Source organism: Mastigoproctus giganteus, chromosome 3 (assembly GCF_048544385.1).
Source record: "Mastigoproctus giganteus isolate SK-2022 chromosome 3, ASM4854438v1, whole genome shotgun sequence".
Classification (NCBI taxonomy): domain Eukaryota; kingdom Metazoa; phylum Arthropoda; class Arachnida; order Uropygi; family Thelyphonidae; genus Mastigoproctus; species Mastigoproctus giganteus.
The window spans coordinates 227,586,786-227,609,762 of record NC_143577.1 but is presented as its reverse complement, the minus strand read 5'-3'; the positions used below and the strand labels follow the sequence as shown (position 1 = coordinate 227,609,762).

The window sequence follows — 22,977 nt, the reverse complement described above, 5'->3', positions numbered from 1 at the left end:
CCTTACAAGATGCGCATGCTACATCAGCTAAAGCATGGTGATGCAGATATTTGTTTCACATAAGCACTTCAGTTTCTGGCACGAATGACAGTGGATATCACTTGGCCATGGAACATCCTTTGGAGTGATGAAGTCTACTTCTGCTTAAATGGACAAGTGAATACACAAAACTGTTGCATTTGGGCAACAGAAAACCCTCGAGTAATCCAAGAGGTCCCATTGCATTCTCCAAAAGTGAATGTGTGGTGTGGATTTACAGCCACATTCATGATTGGGCCATTTTTTTTGAACAGGTAACACTGACTGAACCCGCACCTGTTCCGTCACTGGACGGTGATATTATGAAATGATGGCAAATTCCGCAATAACAGAGCTGCAACGATGTGGGTACCTTCAGGATACCATATTCATGCAAGATGGTGCACTATCCCACAGCCACTGTTGTGTCCAGAGATTGCTAAGGCAACACTTTACAGATGAATGGGTCATCAGTCATTGTTTCCAGACATCTTGGCCACCCCGATCACTGGACCTCAACCCCCATGTGACTTCTGGTTGTGGGGTTTTTTGAAGAACCAGGTATATCAGGAAGGATGTTAAATTCTGGCTAATATGAAGGACAGCATTAGACGTCATGTGCTGGCTACTCCAGTTGACATGTTACGTTCTGCTGTAGAAAATGCTGTTCTTTGAATGGAAACTGTTAGGTTGACCAAAATGAAGGACATACTGAACAATTGTAGCACTGTTCAAGTGATTTGTATTGCCACAGCACCATATAGTGACAAATTCTGTAACTAATTTTTTTTTCCCAAATAAATGGCGAGTGCATTCTTTATTGTACCTGTTGTCCAAATTTCTCTTCAGTACGAGACTTAGAACTCGCTCCAGAGCCCTATACATAGGGATACTTTAATTTTAACAACTCTGTACTATGAGTGGGTTGAAGGATGAGAAGATACTTGTTAACATTAGACTTGAATTTCTGTAGATTGTAACTTTCAGGAAATACATATGAAGGGAGGTTGTTCCAGAAAACAAAAGCTGAAGGAATAAATCAGGAAGAAGAAAAGTTGGTTCTGTAAGTTTGAAGTTGGACAGTAAAAGGATGCTGACTGGTTGCAGCACTTGTTTGGGCTAGTTTGGAAGAGAGAGAGAGGGGGAATTATAGAAGCCAATTCAGAAGAACAGCATCCATGTAAGTATCTATAGACAAGATATGCGGCAGAAATAAAGTCAATCTACAGAGAGACTTAATAAGAGATGGGTCGTTAAACCTAACTGACATCTTGAATGGAGTTTAGAAGCTTGAGAGAGGAGGCACTGCCTCGGAAATGGAAACAATAATCCACGGCAGAGCAGATTTGACATTTGTATAGAGAGATGTTTAGAAGAAAAGTAACACCGTGACTGAGAGCAAAACAAAAAAAAAAAAAAAAAAATCAGATTTTTAGATGCAATGGAAGCAATATTTGTAATATACTTATGTACAAGAGAGAACAGAAGTCAAGGTGATTTCTAATAGGGATATGTGATCTCGTTTACAAATCCAAATGTCATCAAAGATAAGTATAGGGGCAGACGAATCTTTTTTGCAAAATATAAGACAGGACTGAGTTTTAGGAGGACTGAAATTAACTAAGTTATGTTTTCCCACTGGAGAATTACCTGAGATCAGCATTAAAGGAATTGCTAATGGATATTGGAGAAGTTGAAGCTGTTTGTGCAGGGCAAGGTTTCTCAAACTGGAAGGTAGAATACAATGTGCTATCATCTGCAAAATTATTGATAGGATTTCCAGTCAATGGAAAGAGTTCACTAATATACAAGAGGGAAAAGAGAGAGAGAAAGGACTGAACCTTGGGAACATCAGCAGTAGTGAAGAAGTTAGAAGACAGTAAAGAAGAGAGGAGAGAAAACTGGATACCTAATTACAAAAAACAGTTGGCAAAACATAAAATGGTTGGTTGATTTATTTAGAGATTTCTTAGGCACGACGGCAACTATGGCCATAGTGTGCCAACATAAAATGGAAGCTTATTTAGAAGACTTATGCCAAACATAGTCAAAAGCTTCTGAAATGTTAAGAGCAACTGCTTGAGTTTTACCAAACTTTTCCATTGAATTTGTCCACAGATGGGTAACATAAGCAAGTACATTGCCAGTGGCTCAACACTGATGTAATCCACATTGACAATCATCGATCAGATGGAAGATTGAGATAGTTTAGGGTTGGTGGTTAATAGATTTTTCCATTACTAATCTAGAAAGAGTAGACGTATGCACAATGAGATAATTGGATGGGAGGGATCTGCCACCCTTTAAGAAAATGGCTGGAGAAAAATTTCCAAACAGAAAGAAAAACACCACTGGAATAAGCTTAGGTTTTGGTTGTTATGGTGCATGGGCAACTAAGGCCATGATGCACTAGCAAGCTCAGAAGCACAGGTTTTGGGAACAAGTGGAGAAATATCATAAGGACCTTTTTCTTGGCATCAAGATTGATCAAAATTCTTTTGACATCCTTTAAGCATTAGCATTAGAGGCAAACGATGCAAGAAAGCAAGCTTATGCAGCATCATCCAAAAAAAAAAATAAATAAATAAAATAAATAAATAAATAAAAAAAAATAACCTCCCATTTCACCCCTTCACTCATTCCAAATGCCTTTCCAGCTCAGCCTTAAATTTATTTAGGCTATCAACTTCCACAACAAAAGATGGAAGTCTGTTCCAGCAATCAACTACCCGCTGGCTAAAGGCAAATTTCCACACATCTATTCTACAACTGTCTTTCCTCAATTTGAATCTGTGTCCCCTCAGGTTCTTAATCTGAGCAAGAGGAAGAATCCCATTAGCATTCTGCTTGCTCAACCCATTCAAGGCCTTATACACCTAAATCAGATCACTTTGCAGGTGCCTACTCTCCAGGCGCTGCATTTTTGCAGAACTTAACCTTTCTTGGTAAGAGCACCTGTTTGTTCCCCTCACCAATCATGTTGCCCTTCTTTGTATTCATTCTAGCAACTTTACATTCTTCCTAAAATGAGGCATCCAGACTTGTACACAGTACTCTACGTGTGGCCTGACCATTGCCTTGTATAACAGGATAATCACCTCCCTGTCCCTGCTAGCAAATCCCTATATATCATTGACAAGACTTCATGACCTGCCCTGGCAGCCCCTCTGCACTGCTCAGCAAACTTCATATTTGACTGCACAATTACCCATAGGTCTTTTTCACTTTCCTGAGTGTAGAACTATACAGTTGGCACATTTCTCTTGGGTTATTGCTACCCATATGCAGTACTTTGCATTTGTCAATGTTAAACTTCAGTTGCCACTTTTCAGCCCATTTGCCCAACTTATCTAGGTCTAGTTGGAGTAGCATACTGTCTTTACTGTTGTTAACAACCCTGCCAACCTTTGTATCATCTGCAAACTTGGACATTAAACCTGATATACCTTCATCAATATCATTGATAAATATACAAAACAACAATGGGCCCAACACCGAACCTTGGGGAACTCCACTATTTGTCCACGAAGAGCAGTGTCCATTGATTATCACTCTCTGTCGTCTCTCACTCAACCATCCCTTTATCCATTGTAGCAACTTACCCTTAATGCCATACCTCTCCAATTTGTACAGTAGTCTTCCATGTGCAATAGTATCAAAAGCTTTCCTGAAATCCAAGTATATGATATCACAATTATTTTTTGCATGCAGTTCCTTTGTGACCACATCATAGTATCCAATCAAATTGGTAAGACAAGACTTCCCTTTCACAAACCCATGGTGTGTCTTAACTATTACTGTCATCTTGTCTAGATAATCCTGCAGTGCTCCTTTAACCAGTGATTCCATTATTTTCCCAGGAACACAAGTTAAACTAACAGGTCTATAGTTACCTATGTCACCTTTTGAACCCCCTTTGTGAATTGGTGATACATTTGCACACCTCCAGTCCACGGGGACCTCCCCGGAGTCCAAGGAATCTCTCATAATTATGGCTAAGGGTTTGCTTACTCCCTTTGCTGCCTCCTTTAATATAACTGGATAGATCCCATCCACCCCAGGTGCCTTTTTTTATGCTTAACTTCAACAATTTCTCCTCCACTTTTCTCTCAGTTATTACAAAATCACTTAGCTCCCTGTTAGTTTGATAAAACTTCTGGCACTCCCCTCATTGAATAACTCCTCATGTGTGAATTTAGATGCAAAATACTCATTCAGTTTATCAGGTACCTGAGCATGATCATCAATAGTCAACCCATCTATGTTAAGTGGTCCAATTTAATTCATACCTTTCCTTCTAGAGTTTACACAAGTAAAGAACTCTTTGCGCTTTTTCTTTGCATCCTTTGCCAAGGATTTCTCATAATCTGCCTTTGCCTGCCTTACCTCCTTTGTGACTTGATTATAGACTAGTTTATATCTGCCATAGGCTTCTGTGTCACCTGATACTTTATATGCATTCCATACATTTTTTCTCTGCCACAAGCCTCATTAGTTTATCTGACATCCATTTAGGTCTAAACCTTGAACAGTATTTCTTAGTTGGAATGAAAAGCCTAGTAGCCTCCAAAATTAAGTCCCTGAAGGCTTCTCATTTAGAATTCAATGTTTGTAACATCATCAGTTGATCCCGCTGTACAGAATTTAAAAACTGTCTGAGACCCCTGTAGTCACCTTTATGAAAGCAAAAGTCCTTCCCTATAGCCTTGATGGTAGTTACATCCTTAAAAAAGTAATTCCCACATCAGTACATTGTGATCACTGTCAACCAGTGGTTCCTTTATCTGCAAATTCTTAATGCATGAATAATCACTGCTGATAATCAGATCAAGAGTATTACTCCCTCTGGTTGCCTCCCGAACATGTTGCTGTAGAAAACAGTCATTCAATAAATTCACAAAAGTCTTGCTAGTGTGCGAGTGACCAACTCACAAGTTCCAGTCATTATCTGGAAAGTTAAAATCCCCAATTATAAGACATTCTGATTTACTGGCCCACTATTTCTCTGCACAAATGCTCATTATACTCATGAGATAGGCACAAAACCACAGGAGGCACTGAATGGAGTGTACTGGGAATGGTAGCAGGTTTACCAAGATCACCAATACAAGAGTTAGAAGAAATGTAGGGTGCTAGCAGCTTGGCTTTATTGTTAGGTGATGTGGCAATAGAACCATCAAGTTTTAACAGAGATGGAAGTAGAGACAGGCAAAAGTTGCAGTCAGTAGCTTTGGCAAGAGACCAGAATGCTTGACTACCATTTGGACAAACAAGTTTTCTACTCTTAGACTGTTCACAAAATCTAGTTTGGACTGATTAATAACTGCTTTACAATTGTTATGTGATTATTATTTACCTGTTTATTTCTTTATATGTTTGAAAAAACACAATGTGTGCAAATTTAAGTTCATTCCTAAGACACTTTAGACATGTAGACACTCACATGTCATTTTTAATGCTACAAATGGATTTCTACTCTCTAGCAGTCGCTGAAAAACTGTTATACCCAATCAGTCATTCTGATTAATTATTGTACAGCAACAATTGTTTCATATTGAAAGCATCATATGATCTTTTATACCTCTGATTATTTTCAACAGATTTAGCCTCTTTAAAATTTTGTACCAACTAGTTATTGTAGTTATAATGAGGGATGTTTTATTTATAAACATTCAGTCTTTTGTTCATAACTTTGAAACATTTCTTTCTAAACAAAAATTTGATGACAAATCTAAATTCTTGCTTTGAGGTTGCCATTATCCTTCCATCTCTATTTACCTGTTAGGTAAAAGTGGGTCTTAAATCAGTTTTGTATTAGCTGCTGAACAAGTAAGCTTAATGTCTAAGAGGAAATCCTTGAGCGTAGCGAAAAAAGCGAAGTGCTTAATAGTATAGATCAGATTTATTTAAAAAAAAAAAACCACCTTTTAAAAATTGATATCCTTCCTAGTGTGTTGTCAATGATTTTGAAAAACTATGTTTTGATTCTCAAAAGGCTTGGAAAAACTGGATCTAGCTGGAAACATGCAAAATTACATCTGTATGAAGATGTATATGAAGCCATTTTTAAATGGGCAAAGTTGATTCAAGACAAAAACATGCCAACATTGGGACCATTAATAAAAGAAAAGGCTATGGAGTATGCATCTTTTCTGGAGAAAATATATTCCATGCAAGTTCTGGTTGGCTGGATAAATTTAAAAGGCACCATGGCTTAGTTGAAAAAGTTTTCTGGTGAAAGTGGAGGTGTAACCAAAGAGGCTTGAACCCAGTGGAAAGAAACAGTCCTGAAAAAATTATGGAGGACTTAGAGCCCAAAGACATACTCAATATTGATGGAACAGGTATATTTTTTAAATGTTTGCTGAACAAGGCACTGACTTTTAAAGGTGATAAATGTTTAGGTGGTAAAAAAAAGTAAGGAAAGAATTACAGTTTTGGTTGTTGCAATTATGGCTGGTAAAGAAACACTAAAGTTTTTTTGGTAAAAGGGAAAATTAAACAACCCAGATGCTTCAAAGTAGTAAAGTCATCAGTATTGAACTACATCTACATCGAGTAGAACCAGGGTATGTCTGCCGGGAGCAACTATTAATGATGTCACCAACAGATTGTCAGATTTTAAGGGGGGTAAAGAGAATATTATTCATGTGGGGACTAATGATATTAAACCTACACGATCTAATGATTTGTTGGAAAAAAAACGGACCATGCTGAGGAAATGCCGTGAGCTAGGCCACAATGTCTATGTGTCTGCAATTCTGCCCAGACACGATAGGAGGGATTATATGTTAAAAGCCTTGTGGATTAACTCAAGACTTGAAGGACTCTGCAAGGCTTTAGGGGGGAAATTTCTATCAGCTTGGCCCACACTTGTAGGTAGAAGGAATTTGTTTTGTAGAGACGGGATACACTTAAACAAAGGTGGTGCAAAAGTTTTTGCCAGTATTATTGAGGATACCTTAAAGGTTCGGAAACTGATAGTTAGGGGGGGGATATGGGTAATACTGCCACACATTTATCTGATAATATTGGTCAAATAACTGATAATATTGGTAACTCTTGCACATACCTCAAGAGTTCTTATCTGTTACCCCAAATGGACATTATCTAGATGTTCTGGGGACAGAAATGTTTCAAGTGAGCAGATAGCTAATGCCAGGGAAGAGAGCCTAAAAATCTTCAATGGTTGTGTTAGGGTTGTTAAATATACAAGAACAGTAAGTCTTAATTGTTTATAGAGTAATGTTAGAAGTGTCATCAATAAAATGAGCGAATTCGAACTGCTGGTTAAAACAAGTAACGCGGATATTAATAGGGCTTACGGAGACATGATGCCACCCGGAAATTGGGGATGATGAGTTTCAGTACGGCTTGTATAATGTATTTAGGAAGGATAGGGTAGATAGAAGGGGTGGTGGGGTAATGCTTCTTACCAGAAGCAGCCTGAGTGCAACGATAGTTTTCCCGGATTAAGGCGTTTCACATGCTAGTATATAATCTTTTCAAGGTTATAAATGACAGGTTATCAAGGTTATCATTTATAACCTTTTCAAGGTTATAAATGATGCTAGAACTAGGGGACATAAATTCAAGTTATGGGGGAAATGTTTAGACTGGACTGCAGGAAGTTTTATTTTAGCCAATGAGTTATAAATTAATGGAATAAGTTGCCTACATGGGTGGTAGAGGCTGACAGTTTGGGGAAATTCAAAGGTCATCTGGATAGTACCTTCGGGTCAGGGAAGCGCATAGGATGATAGGTTTAATTTCCTTTTCTTTTATTAATTATTATTATTTATTTATTTTATTATTTTTTTTATCATTGTTTTATTCTGGTTTTTTTTTTTTTTTTTTGGCCGGTGCAGCACAAGCCATAGGCTTTCTTGCACCATGCGGAATACTAATACAACAAAAAATCTTGGCTGACAAGTGAAATTTTTGAACAATGGATTTTAAATTTAGTTAGAAAGTTGAAAGAAAATAGAAAAATCACATTGACTGTTTACAGCTACCCTGCCAGCCTCACAAATGTAAAACTTGTCTCCTTCCCTCCAAATACCATGTATAAACTACAGCCGAAGGACCAATATATGATCAAGAATTTGAAAATGCACTACTGAAGATACATACTGAACAAAACTATATTGGGAACAGAAACCAACCATGTTCAGGCTGTGTTACATTTGCAGATGTGCATATTAGAATTGGCAAAAGTTTGAGTTAAGATGTGACAGAAAAAAACAATTAAGAATGGTTTTGCTAAAACATCACTTAACATTGATGAGCTATTAGACACTGAGCAATCTTGAGATGAATTTCAAGCAAGAAGTTTGATCAGTGAAAAAATTGTTTTTGCTGAATTTTTAGGAGTTGATAATAATGCCACAGTAGCTGAAATTCCAAGTGACTCTAGCATTTTGGACAGTATTCAAAGAACTAGTGACAATATCAATGAAGTGGAGGAAAATGAGGGCAATGAAGATATTAACCTTCATCGAGGCCTTCAGTGCAAAAAAAGTGTTCCTGATAAATATATTTTGGTGTTTACACAAATGTGAAAATTTTTATGAACACTGTACTCTAAAATACAGTGTACAACAAAAAACAACCAAGTATTTTTCAAAATAATAAAAGTGTATTAATAGTGTGTCCAGGTATGTATGAAAAAAATAATAATTTCTTAATATGTATGTATGTATTAATAAATTAATTGTTTTAAAATGTCAGAAAATTTATTCCTGTTTATTTACAACTTATTTCCTGTCTTTACTATATTTCTGCATGTTAATTATTTACATTGTTGAAAAGGTCATTTCTTTATAATGAAATTTCTGTTTAAGAAATTTTTTCAAGTGAACAGTCAACTTTGTTATATAGAGGTCTGACTGTATCATGCAAAGAAATGTAGCAATCTTATTCACATATTTACTTTGTTAACTACTCTATGTCATTAAAAAAAGTCAATTAATATACAAATTGAACCTTTGAAAGTTTCTAAAAATTAACCGAAGGCACAATACCGATCAGGTGTACTTCTGTTTCAGCATACAAAGAAACATGTTATCAATCAATCTGCTTCCCAAATTAGTCCAGTACTAAACATTATGCATTTTTGGCAATTTTTTAAATGTTTTGTTTCCATCCTTAAAAATGACAGTTAAAAGGAAACATCAGTATCCAAATGATGGACATCAGTATCCAAATGATGGAAGTCATAATGAAATGTAGCAGAAAGGCCATTATCTTAAAACTAAAGAGAAAGGTTGTAATCTCAAGTATACCACTGAAGTAATTATATTATAATTACTATTATTACATACTTTACAGATGATTTGTTGCTCTGATTAAATATGCAATTTTTATTCATACTTAAAAAAATTTGCTCAGATACTTGGCTTGGTGAGGAACATATCCACTATTATATCATTGTTGCAATGGGGAGAGAAATGCTTTTTACTTTTCTTGCCTTTTCTAAGACATCCAAAGTCTCTGAAAATTGCCTATACAGTACTTTCAATAAGTACACAGATTTCATTCCTCAACCGTCAAAATGCATTAGTTGGTGGAAACATAAGAAGAAATATTAACATAATCTAATCTTAAAGTTCCTAAACATTCATGAATATGCTATATTGAAATGCCCTGACATGACTTAACGATGTTAAGGGCGATGTGACCTTAAGATATAATTTGATTTGTTGTACATTCATAGAAAACTGACCTCTTGCAGGGGGTTCCAATGCAGCCATTGACATGTGGTAGGAGGTCTCCACCACTTGGGAATACCTTTTCCCACTTTCTAGTGTCACTCCTACACACAAAAAAAAAAGAAAAGAAAAGCATTATAGTCAATTAAAATTTCTACAATGAAAATGCAATTTTATTTTTTTAACAGCACTGCATGTTACAAAGGCAACAACAAAATCCCTTTTTGTCTGCTAAGGTTGGCATGTCTTCTGCAAGTCATGAACAGGTTATAAAAATTTGTAAATTAAAATAAAACAGAAATCAAAAATAAATGAGTCAAATGTAAATTCCCTAACTGTTAACAAAATTTCATCTTTGGGACCCTATTTCAACAGAATAGGAACCACAAAATATGAGACAGATCTGGCAACTTTGTTTTGTGATTTACAGGCTTCTAATCAGATAACATGTGGTCTCAATGTATTTCACCTTGATGAGGAGTGACAAGTCTCAAAACAGGCCACCACAGCAGTATCTAAGATTTTAAATAAACAGCAGAAGAGTCTTTCAGCAATGCTATTTGTTTAAAAGTAGTGTACTTCAGGAGAACTTGCAGATATAGTTTTTTTTTTTTTTTAATCAAGAATATTAACACCACAGTGATTACTTATGGTAACCAAGAATCTGCTGGTCACTAAACAAAGAACAAGATAGCCCTCAATTTAATGCATTTATTTCTATGGTTCTATAGCTTCTGCTATATTAAATATTTGAAATCTCACATCTACTCCTTGATTTAACAAAACCAGGCAATAGAAAAAATCCTTAAAGTTTTAACAATTATAATGTAATTGGCTGACAACATAATTGGATAGTCCAACTGAGAGGCTGTATAGATGCAATGTCCTACATTTGGTGTAGCTACTCCAAAATAATTTGTACATTTGGTGGGAGCAAATTAACAACAGTAGAGAAAGAAAGTGATTTGTGAATTATGACAAAGCCAGGAACATGAAGTTATTTGTGCTGTGTAGACAGGCAGCAAAGGAAGGCCCATGGTGTGCTAGCAATGATTTTTTGAGCATTTGTTTGCAGAGACAGGGAGGTTGTAATTGCACTATATAAGGCAATTGTAAGACCACACCTAAAAATGACATTTAGCTTCTTGAAAGAGTCCAGAGAGGGGCATTCCATTTGGTGAGATCTTCAAAAGGTATACCCATATGAAGAAAGACTGGGCTATGGAGCTCAGTAACCAGGCATATTAGAGGGCCCTGACTGAGGTCTATAAGTCTCTGAGAGGGGATAATAAAATAAATGAAGGAAAAATTTAACTATTATAAATGATTCTATTCCAGAACTAGGGGCCACAAATTCAAATCATGGGGAAAAGGTTTAGAGTTTAGAAAGTTTTCTTCTAGCCAGGAAGTTATCGATTCAAAGGTCATTTGGATAATTACCCACACAAAGTGTTGGTAAATATTTAGCTTCCTTGGTTTTCTTTCTTCTTGAAAGAAAGACTCAGGTTTTTCATTCAGGAATTTTTAATTATTATTATTATTATTAGCCAAATAGTGCAAGGAAGCCTGAGGCTTATGCTGCACCAGCCAAAAAAATTGAGTTACCCTGTGTGTGTGTGTGTGTGTGTGTGTGTGTGTGTGTGTGTGTGAGAGAGAGAGAGAGAGAGAGAGAGAGAGAGAGAGAGAGAGAGAGAGAGAGAGAGAGAGAGAGAGAAAATCAGAAGTAGAAGGGAATCACCAAGAAAGAGAAGAATGATGATATCCAGCTCAGGACCCTGGGTTTGCCAAGCCCATACTCATCAGATGTGAGCCCCTGGGGTTACATGGAAGTAATAGTCAAAGAAGTAATGCAAGATCATCTCGATACAGGTGGAGCTATAAGGTAATTACAGAATGAGTTTGATATAGGGAGATTATGCATCACCAGCTTGATTAATTACTATGTCACAAAGGAACTGGATGCAAAGAGTAATTTTGACATCACCTGCTTAGATTTCAGAAAAGCCTTTAATACTGTACCACCTCATATGACTGTTATCTAAACTAGACAAACATTTGGAGTGACCGGATGGGTGAAATGGGAAGGCTTTTTTTTTTTTTTTTTTTTTTTTTTGGCTGATACCATATAAACTTGCATTTTTGCATCATATGCCTGAAGTAATGCTAACATAAATTAGAGTAATGCGGCATTAGAGGAAAGTTACTACTATGGATAAAGGGATGGTTCAAGTGGTAAGAGACAGTGGTTATAAATGGCCACTGCTCTTCTTAGCCTAATGTGATGAGTGGGTTCTACATTGGTTAGTGTTAGGCCTTTTCCTGTTTTTAAAATTTATAAATGATACTTAAGTAGGCATTTCAAGCATGTTTAAGTTTGCTAGTGATACAAAGGTGGGCACAGTGGTTAATGTCAATAATCAGGGTATGCTACTTTAAGAAGATCTAGATGAATTAAACAGATGGATTGGAAAATGGCAATTGAGGTTAAACTGATAAATGCAAGGTGATACATCTGGGTAGCAACAATCCCAGAATAACACACCATTTGGGTGACACCACACTGATGGTAGTGGAGAATGAAGACCAAGGGATAATTATACTGTCTGACATGAAATTCTGGGATGCAAAAATGAGCTACTAGAACAGCACATGGAGCTCTGTGTTATGATATATAGGACTTTGATAGCAAGGAGAAAAACAATTATTCTGCTGTATAAGGCAACAGCTAGACCCCATGTGTGGGTTCAGAGAAGACAGCAAAAGATTAGTTGGGGGCATAAAAGGATATTGTAACTAGTAACTTGTAGTGTATGGTAAAGTGTAAAGTAAAGTGTGTTTGGTGTCAAGCGGAACCAGGGGTTCCCCCCATCTCCGTATTGCTTGCATTGTGATAGGCGTGCAGTTTACTGGAAATGCCAGAGATTCAAAAGTGTATGGATATTGCACATGTGTAGTGTCGTGTACCGTTGTTCATCTGGTCATTTGGCTGCTGGACCCCTACTGAGGCCCAACGTTACCCCACTAGACTAAGATTTACTCTGGCAGGTCCTGCCACCTAATTTCCTGAGATTTCAGTGGCTAGGATCTTAAAAAAAAAAAAAATGTATATATACACACAAAAAAAAAAATACATACATACCCTTTATGTGCTTGTGTGGCAGGGAGGCGCTAGGAACGAGAGGCCAAAAGTACTGGGTGAAGGTGATTTTAGATAGTTTAATTTAGATTGGGTGGGGCATTCACTTGCGTGCAGGTAGAGTGGGGGGAGTAGATTGAAGACTGGGGGGGAAAGGCAGAGACATGGAGCCGATAGAGAAGACAGCTCCAGTTTACAGTGGGGCATGCCCATGCCCCACCAGAGAGTAAAAATGGGGGTGGTGGGTGGGGGGAGATGGCAGAACCGTCACACTCCCCCCTTGCCAGGGAGGGGGTGGAAAAGGTGAGCCAAGCAAGGGAGCTAGCTCAGGTCGCCAATACGGCGCTGCGTGCAGAGACTGGGATTTGTCCATGTGGCATTTAGTATAGACCAGTAGGATTGAGTCTCTTCTAGGATTTAACTCCTCTTCTCTGATGTCTGTGTGTGCCAAGTTTTGCAGCCAATTTGGAGGTCGCTCATTGGAACTGGGACTCTTCCTTTTTAAAATCATATTTTAGGGTCCATAGGATAATGTATAGAGGGCTGCTCGCCGTTTTTGGTGCATACTCCGTCTGTAGGTCAGGATTGAGTATTCAAGAAGCAAGTCCAGGTCCATTTGATGCTGGAAATGTAGGATCAATAAGTCCAAGTCAATACAGTGCAGTTAATGCAGCAATTTGTTGAGTAGTTGCTCGTGGGAACCATGTCCCATCCATGGATATTTGGAAGAGTAGGATTTATTCGTCATTAGGGTGGATTCCGTTGTTGTTTGGGAGAATGGAGCTTCAAGCAGAATGCAAGTCCGGGTGGTATATTGTGCACCGAGCCTGTGCTTGCTCTTTTCTTTGGAGGTTGCCCTTGGGAGCCATGTCCTGTCCGTGAGTCAATTTGCGGTGGAAAGTAATTGAGTATGGTTGAGATGAGTTCCAGTTCTGCCATGATATCCAGTGTTATCAACGGGGGTAGAACTGGGAGGCTCTCCTCCATACTCTTTCTGTGATATGTGTTCCGTTTGATTATAATTGGTGATGAGTTGGGATATTTAATGGTCCTACCCCAGTAATCTGGTATTGATGAAATTATAAGTTTCCACCACCTGATCATGGAGTTTTCAGGTTCGGGGTGTGTGGAGTACTAAATTTGTCCTTGTTGTTTGTGGTTTGCAGGCAGTGGAAGGGTTATTCGTCTAGCATATAGGCTCTGAGCAAATTCAGTTAAGGCTTTGTAGGTTGTCCCATCCTCTAGCAGGTGGTGATCATGGTCTTTAAGGTTGCAATGCACTTGCGTGATCAGCTGGGCATGTAGGTCATCATACAATTCACACTCATGCATCTGGTGATCCCAGGTCTTGGGGGAGTCACAAGCACATGCAGGGTTGTTTGTGATTCCAAGGAGATGAAGCTTGTGACGGATCACTCCATCCTGTAAGAAGGTAGGTGACATGCAGTCCTGGGCAAAACAATGTCGGAAATATAGGGTACACTTGCTCCACATTTGGAAGGAACTTTCACGTGACTTCCCCTTGTCAGAGCTTGTCCAGCGCTGTTGCCAGATTGATCACAGGTAGATTTGAAGCTTGTTCTTCTCGGCTTTCCAATTGCTTTTTGGATCTGTTGTGTGGTCCAGATATGTTGTAACCTTTCCCCGTCCAAGCTGCTGCAGCATGCCTGTTTGGGTAACCTCAAAACCTGAAGGGGAGAGCCCCTGTAATCACTTGCAGCGCGTGGGTCAACACTGTTTTGCATGCTCGGGTGAGGGTCAATAAGATGGGTCTATGTATAATTTCGAGCCGTCGGCGATTTACCACGGTTGAGGCCTTGTGGAACCATGCGCCGATCAGATGCATATGTGATTGCCGGGATGATTGCTGCTTTATAGAGGATCGCCAGAGTGCGCCTTTTCAGCCCCCAGTCTCGGTGTGTAACTCTGGTGAGCATGGCTGCATAATTTTTAATCTTATTCTGCACGTACTTTAGGCGTGGAGTGAACGACCGGTTCCGATCCAAGATAACTACCAAGTATTTCAATTCAGTAACTAGCTTGATGGTTCTGTCTTAGATTCTAATTTGTGGTGGTCTAGTTGGGGTTAGGTTCTGTCTTAGATTCTAATTTGTGGTGGTCTAGTTGGGGCCAGTGCTCAAAGCAGAAGGAACTGGAAAGTTGCTGGAGAGGCCTTCATCCTGCAGTGGATTGAAAATGGCTGATGATGATGATGATGATGAACCCTTCAGCAGGACAGATTGAGTTTTGGTGGGTGAAATTGTGAGACGGTGCCTTTCTGTCCATTCTCAGAGTTTGGTTAGCGCTGTGTTTGCACGAATTTCCATTTGAGCTCTTGAGTCTGTGGTTAGGACCAGGGAAAGGTCATCAGCGTACGCCAGTGCTTGTACATCCCCTAGGTCAAGTTGGAGAAATTCGTCCAACACATAGTTCCACAGGAGGGGACCCAATACAGAGCCTTGTGGGCATCCCCAGTGTACTTGGCGCTCGACCTTGCAGTAGGGGGGCCTGAACTAAGACCTTTCTTCCACTTAGGTAGCTTTTTATGCAGCTGTAGAGATTTATCGGCAGATGAGCTGCCCTGAGTCTTGCGAGGACGCTCGGCCACCAAAGGGCATCGAATGCCCCCGCAAAGTCGATAGAGATGAGAAGTAGATATTTCTGTGGACAGTTTTCTGCCATGTTGAGGATGCGCTCCAGTGGGTCCAGAGTCGATTTTCCTGACTTGAAGCCATATTGCCCGTTTGCAGGAAGATTTGCTGTAGAGTAGTGTATTTCGATTCTCTGTTTGAGCAGTTGTTCTAGCACTTTACTCAGCATAGAGAGGAGTGCAATTAGTTTAGTGTAGTAGTCTCAAATTAAATTGAATTTAAATGGAAATCATGCACAAGACTAGGGCAGCAAAGCAAAGGGCTCTCAAAGTAGTGCAGTGGCTTGGGGGAGAGTGGAAGGGGATAGTCCTCCTATGAACTACAGCCTTACAAAATGTGCTACTTGTTTTGATGTTTGCAGATCCATTTGGAATGGGTCATGAGATGGCCAAGGAGGATGTCTTTGTGTGTTTTCGGTGCAAAGAAAGGAAATTAGGTGTGAACTCAGCATTTAGATAGGTGTTTATGACATCTTGAAGAACAGGGTGGGTGCCCTCAAAGCAAGTAAAATGTAAGTCCATCAAACTTTTAGCTACCCACCTCAACACCAAAGCTTATACTTGTGCATAAATATCCAAGACAAAATGCACCTGTCCCACAGGAGATTGTTAGTTGGTGACTTCTATTGTCAGGGAAATAGAAAATAAAAAAAGATATATGCTCTATAATGTCATCAACTTTGAAGACCATGAAAGATGATATTGTACACATCGACACTAACAGGAGATCAGAGGACTTACTTAACAAGTACAGGGCAACATTGAGAAAAAGTCATGAGTCAATATTAAATTTGAAAGTGTTAGCAATTCTGCCCAGACAATAGAAGGGAGGACACGAGGAGAGCCTTGTCAATCAATTTGGCCCTGGAGAGACTGTGTAAGGCTCATAGGGTAGAATTTTTCACAGCATGGTCTGTGCTTGTTAACAGGAGCAACTGTTTTTACAGGGATGGGATACACTTAAATAAAAGTGGTGCAAAAATATTTGCTGACAGTACTGAGGCAGTGTTAGGTGGGTCAGAAAACTGCTAGCTTGGGGAGAGGATACACCCACACTAATAGATTAACAACAGTTGCAGGCAGAGGTGCAAGCAATTCTTGCAATGCAAGTAATTAGAACAAGGAGCAGCATGGAAAGTACAGTGCCAAGGATTTAAAAACCTGCTGGGGATCCTTGTGGAACAAGCAAATACATGGGCTGAGTTAGGATAACAAAGAGTAAGAATAGGTATTTCATCCTTGCAGGTGCATGTATAATTGCAATGTACACCAGTGGTAGGAGTACAGTAAATAAATTACATGCATTTGACCTACTGATTAAGTGATGAAATGAACACGTGGGTATATAGGAGACATGGTGTAACTCAGACATAAGGGATGAAGAATTTGAATATGGGGAGTACAATGTGTACAGAAAGGGCATACAGGACAGGAGGAAGAAGGATTATGCTCTTAGTTAAGAAGCACATTAAAACTTAGGCAGTGTATCCAGTGGACATAGGTGGCCAGAAATAGAGTGGGCCATTAAATTAGAATGTCTTATAGTGGGGGATTTTAACTTTCCAGATATTGACTGGAACTTACAGCTTGGTCACTCGCACACTAGCAAGACTGTGGATTTATTTTCCAAATGTTTTCTACAGCAGCATGTTAGAGAGGAAACAAGAGAAAGCAATATTTTTGATCTGATTATTAGCAGCAATTCTTCATGAGAATTAAGAATTTGCAGATAAGAGACCCACTGGGTAGCAGTGATCAGTGTACTGATGTGCGATTTACAAGATATAACGACTGTCAAGGGTAAATGAAAGGTCTTCTGCTTTTGTAAAGGTGGCCAGAGTGGTCTAACACAGTTTAAGTTCTATGCAGTGGAACCAACTGATGGTACCAACAGAAAATTCTAAGTGAGCAGCATTGAGGGAAGTAACCAGAGAAGCTACAAAGCTTTTAATAACAATTAAGAATTACTGTTCAAGGTTGAGACCTAAATGGATGTCAGATGAATTAATGAGACTGGTGGAAGACAAGGAATATGCATGGGATGTACATAAATTATCTGGTGATACAGAAGCCTGTGGTGGATATAAACTAGTCTGCAATCAAGTCACAAAGTAAGTTAAGCAAGTGAAGGCAGATTATCAGAAGTCTTTGGCAAAGGGTGTAAAGAAAAGAACAATGACTTCTTTACTTATGTAAACCTAGAAGGAAGAGTATGAATGATGTTGGTTCACTTGATATTAACTTTATAATTTTTGATGATCCTACTCAGGTTTCTGACAAACTGAAAAGGTATTTTGCAGCTATATTCACACACAAGGAATTCTTCAGGGAAAGGAATGCAAGCATATCAAACTCCAACAGAGCTAAATGATTTTGTGAAAAGTGAGAGGCAAGTGGAAGAAAAATTGAAGCTAAAAGTAAAAAAGGCACTTAAGGTGGATGTGATTTATCCAATTATATTAAGGGAAGCAGCATAGGAAGTAAGTAAACCCTTAGCCCTAATTATGACAGTATCATTGCATTCAGGGGAGGTCCCAATAGACTGAAGATGTAGGAATGTATCCCCCATTCACAAAGAGGGATCAAAAGGTGACATAGTTAATTACAGACATGTTAGCTTAACTTCTGTTCCAGGGAAAATAATGGAGCCACTGATTAAAGAAGATGCAGGACAATCTAGACAGGAGTGTAGTTATACTGCAATCACATATAGATTTAATGGGCAGTCCTGTCCGACCAATTTGACTGGATACTATGATGCAGTAACAAAGAAACTGAATACCAAAAAATAATTTTTATATCATATACTTGGATTTCAGAAAGCTTTTGATACAGTTTCACATAAAAGAATGCTGTACAAATTGGAGCAGTGTGGCATTAAGGGCAAGTTACTGCTAAAGGATGGTTGAGTGGGAGAAGACAGAATGGTTATTAATGGGCACTGCTCTTTGTGGACTAATGTTACTAGTGGAGTCCCCCAGGGTTCAGTCATGGGCTCATTGCTGTTTTCTACAGGGTGTCCTATAAGTCTGGAACCATTGCGAAAAATAACTAACTCATATTTTCATTTTTCCAGCCTGAAGATGTCTTTGAGTAAGGAAGAATGAGTCCAGGTAATTCTTCTTGGAGGGGGAGAGGGAGAGAGAGGTCACTGCAGAATTTAACAGACTGAATCCAGACAGCAAGCCAATAACATAGAGCCATTAGCAAAGTTATTGCAAAGTTTACGAAAACAAAATCCATAAAGAATAAACCATGTAGTGGACCTTCCAGAAGGGCCACAAATGATGACACAGCCACTGTCATCCTCGCTTATTTAAGCAAAAATCCCAAAAAGTCTCTTCAAAGATTGTCTTCTGAGATAGGAGTGTCGAAGAGCAACATTCACTGCATCCATTTTATTTTTCCCTATGATTCCAGGCTTATCGGACAACCTGTATATTTAATCATGATATTCACGATGGTACATCAGGTTTCTGACAAACCTGATGTACCATCGTGTCAACTAACAGTCTAAGTTTGAAGACGATACAAATGTTGGTAGGGTGGTTAGTGAGAGTAATCAAGATATGCTAATACAACAAGATATTGAAAAATTAGGCATATGGGGTGAGAAATGGCAGTTGAAGTTTAACATTAAGAAATGTAAGGTACTGCATATGGGTAGCAGTAATCCCAGATTACTGTACCAACTGTGTGGTACTACACTTGAGGCAGTGGAATATGAAAAGGATCTGGGGATAACTATGCCGTTAAATATGAAGTTCTCTGAGTAGTGCTGCCAGGATAGTTCATGGGTTTTGTCAATGATATACAGGAATTTTGCTAGCAGGCGATTATTCCATTGTATAAGGCAATGGTTAGGTCACATCTTGAGTACTACATACAGATTTGGAGGACTCATTTTAGGAAGGATGTCAATTTGCTGGAATAGGTGCAGAGAAGGGCAATGAGATTGGTGAGGAGAACAAAAGGATGTTCTTACCAAGAAAGGTTTCAGTTGTTCACAAATGAAAGATGAAAATATATGAATTAGTTATTTTTCCCAGTGGTTCCAGATGATCTGATTGAGGTATTTAAGGCTTTGATGGGATCAAGCAAGCTGAACGCTGATGGCACTCTTTCTCTTGCTGAGACTACACATGTGAGGGTCACAGATTCAAACTGAGGAAAGATGGTTGCAGGATAGAAATGTGGAAGTTTGCTTTCTGCCAGCAGGTGGTTGATTATTGGAACAAGCTTACATCTGATATTGTGGCAGTAGGTAGTCTGAAGAAATTCAAGGAAGAACTAGAAAAATTATTAGAAGGGGTAGACGTGATGTGAGAAGTGGTTTTATTTTTTTTTTGCTGATGCTGTAAAACTTGCTTTCTTGTGTCATTTACCACTAATAACAGTAAATACTAATATTCTTATAAAGAAAGAGTGAAATTCTGTAAATTGTAGTCTGTAGAATCTAGGCATTTGGTAACCTGATTGAATTGCACAAGGCTTCGAAAGGGTTACATACACAAGAAGGCATAACTTTAAATTGAAAAACAATGGTTACATTGTGGAAGTAGGTAGTTTTAATACACTTAAGTCATGATGTTGCCAATAACAGTATTAATTTTTTCCCCAATAAAAAATAAATTTGTTAGCAAAATTTAAAATAGGAAAAATAAAAATGTGTAATTCTAACTTTCGGACAAGCCTCGATATTATATGAGCAGATATCCTAAGAACAATCTATCAAAGAACAACAAAGGGTCTTGTATATTTTCAAAAATTCAATACTTAGCAATTAAGACTACTGGTGCATTGTACTTTGTAACACTTTGTTAGTTAATATTTTAATCACAAAGAAAAATGTTCCTCTAAATATCTTCTGCATTGGCATTAGTAGAGGCATATGATGCAAGAAAGCAAGCTCATATACAGCATCAGCCAAACAAAATTGTGTGTGTACCCCGAATGCACAAAAGATGTGATTGCAATGTGCATTGTGCAATGAAGTATGATTGCAATGTGTATTGTTGTGGTTAAATATATTTGACCACAACAATACATATCTGTCTCACATTTTCGTTACATTTCATTAATAGATGCTGCTAAACATGTTTCACTTAAAAAAAAAAAAAAAAACTTCCATTTCACCCATCCATTCACTCCAAAAGTTTGTCCAGTTCTTCCTTGAATTTATTTAAGCTATCAACTTCCACAAGGTCTGATGGAAGTTTGTTCCAGCGATCAACCACCCACAGGCTAAAGCAAATTTCTGCACATCTGTTCTACAACTATCTTTCCTCAACTTGAATTTATGCCCCCTCAGGTGTGCAATCTGAGCAAGAGGAATAATCCTACCAGCATTGAGCTTGCTCAAGCCATTCAAGGCCTTATACACCTCAATCAGATCACTTTGCAAGTGCGTAAGTTTCCAGATGTTCCAATTTGCAGAACTTAAGTCATTCTTGGTAAGAGCAACCCTTTGATATTCTTGGTAAGAGTAACTCCCTTATCAATGTCGTTGCTCTTCTCTGTACTCATTCCAGTCAATATTTATCAATATCATTGATAAATAAAGTAAACAGCAATGGGCCCAACATTGAACCATAGGGGTGGGGGACTCCACTAATAACATCAGTCCACGAAGAGCAGTGTCCATTGATTATCGCTGTCTTCTCCCACTCAACCATCCCTTTATCTACAGCAGTGACTTGCCCTTAATGCCATACTGTTCCAATTTGTGCAGCAGTCTTCCACGTGCAACAATATCAAAAGCTTTCCTGAAATCCAAGTATATGATATCAAAATTATTTTTTGCATCCAGTACCTTTGTGACCGCATCGCAGTATCCAATCAACTTGTTCAGACAAAACTTCCCCTTAACAAACCCATGCTGTGTCTGAACTATAACTGCAGTATTACATGCCTATATAAAATAATCAAAACACCACAAGTATTATTAACTTTTTATTTACAGTCTCAGGTAGACCTTATTTTCAAAATTTCACGAAATGTGCATTTAAATGTCTTGCAAAAAAAATCCAATTTATACGAGTCTATCTTAATCTGCATACCCATTAAATATGTAGGCCCTGAAAACAATGCATTGCAGTACTGCCCAGGCTTAAGTTCCTCTGCTGTGCAGAGAGAGGATCCTTCTGTAAATATGTCAGATTCAATTTCAAGAGAGAGAACTATAATGGAATGAAATATTTTTAGGGTTCAATTAACTGGAGTGACTACTGTATGGAGTCAGATACAAATATGCTATGGGAAATGTACAAGGAATTTATCCTTGAAGCCACAAATTCATACCAGTGGAAAAAATTCCATAAATGTAAGATGCCAAAATGGATGATTGGCAAAGTTAAAAAGCATGAATGACAAAATAAATAAGTATGAGACGGTTATTGACAATTATGTAATCATAGTTTGTATGACTAGAATCACATTATTGTGTAAGGATCACATGACTATGAGAATTATAAGAGAATGTAGTAGTAGTAGTGGCATGCGATGAAACAAAGCAAGTGTATGAGCTTATGCAGCATCAGCCAAAAAAAAAAAAAAAAACACACCATTCCCTCCAAATGCATGTCCAGCTCCTCCTTAAATTTATTCAACCTATCAACTTCCACGACAGATGGAAGTTTGTTCCAGCAATTAACCACCCGCTGGCTAAATGCAAATTTCCGCACATCTATTCTACATCTGTCCTTTCATAATTTGAATTTATGCCCCCTTAGGTTCGTAATGTGAACAAGTGGAAAGATCCCATCAGAATTCAGCGTGCTCAACCCATTCAAGGCCTTATACACCTCTATCAGATCACCACGCAGGTGCCTAGTCTCCAGCCACTGCAATTTGCAGAACTTAAGCCTCTCTTGATAAGAGGATCCCTTCATTCCCCTCACCAATCTTGTTGCCCTTCTCTGTACACGCTCAAATAAATCTACATCCTTCCTAAAATGAGGCCTCCAAACCTGTATGCAGTACTCAAGGCGAGGCCTGACCATTGCCTTATACAGAGGGATAATCACCTCCTTTTCCCTGCTAGCAAAATTCCTATATATCATTGACAAAACCCCATGACCTGCCCTGGCAGCCTGTCTGCATTGCTCAGAAAACTTCATATCTACCTGCACAATTACTCCCAGCTCTTTTTCATTTTCTACCACCTTAAGTGTAGTACCACACAGTTGATACGTTTCTCTGGGGTTACTTCTATCCATATGCAGTACTTTGCATTTCTCAAGGTTAAACTTCAGTTGCCACTTCTTGGCCCATCTGCCCAAATTATCTAGATCCTGTTGCAGTAGCACACTGCCATTACTGTCATTAACAACCCTGCCAACCTTTGTATCATCTGCAAACTTTGACACTAAGCCTGATATACCTTTATCAATATCACTGATAAATATACAAAACAACAGTGGACCCAACACCGAACCCTGTGGGACTCCACTAATAACATTAGT

At 38.5% G+C, this 22,977-nt stretch overlaps 1 protein-coding gene across 1 annotated transcript in view; it reads right to left on the bottom strand.

The window, feature by feature from the left end:
- Positions 1 to 22,977, bottom strand: part of LOC150088806 (uncharacterized) — a 102,644-nt gene that overhangs the window by 65,103 nt on the left and 14,564 nt on the right. Inside the window, exon 2 of the mRNA XM_090370328.1 lies at positions 9,743 to 9,832. Coding sequence (XP_090226454.1) covers positions 9,743 to 9,832 — 90 coding nt within the window. The remainder of the gene's footprint in view (positions 1 to 9,742; positions 9,833 to 22,977) is intronic.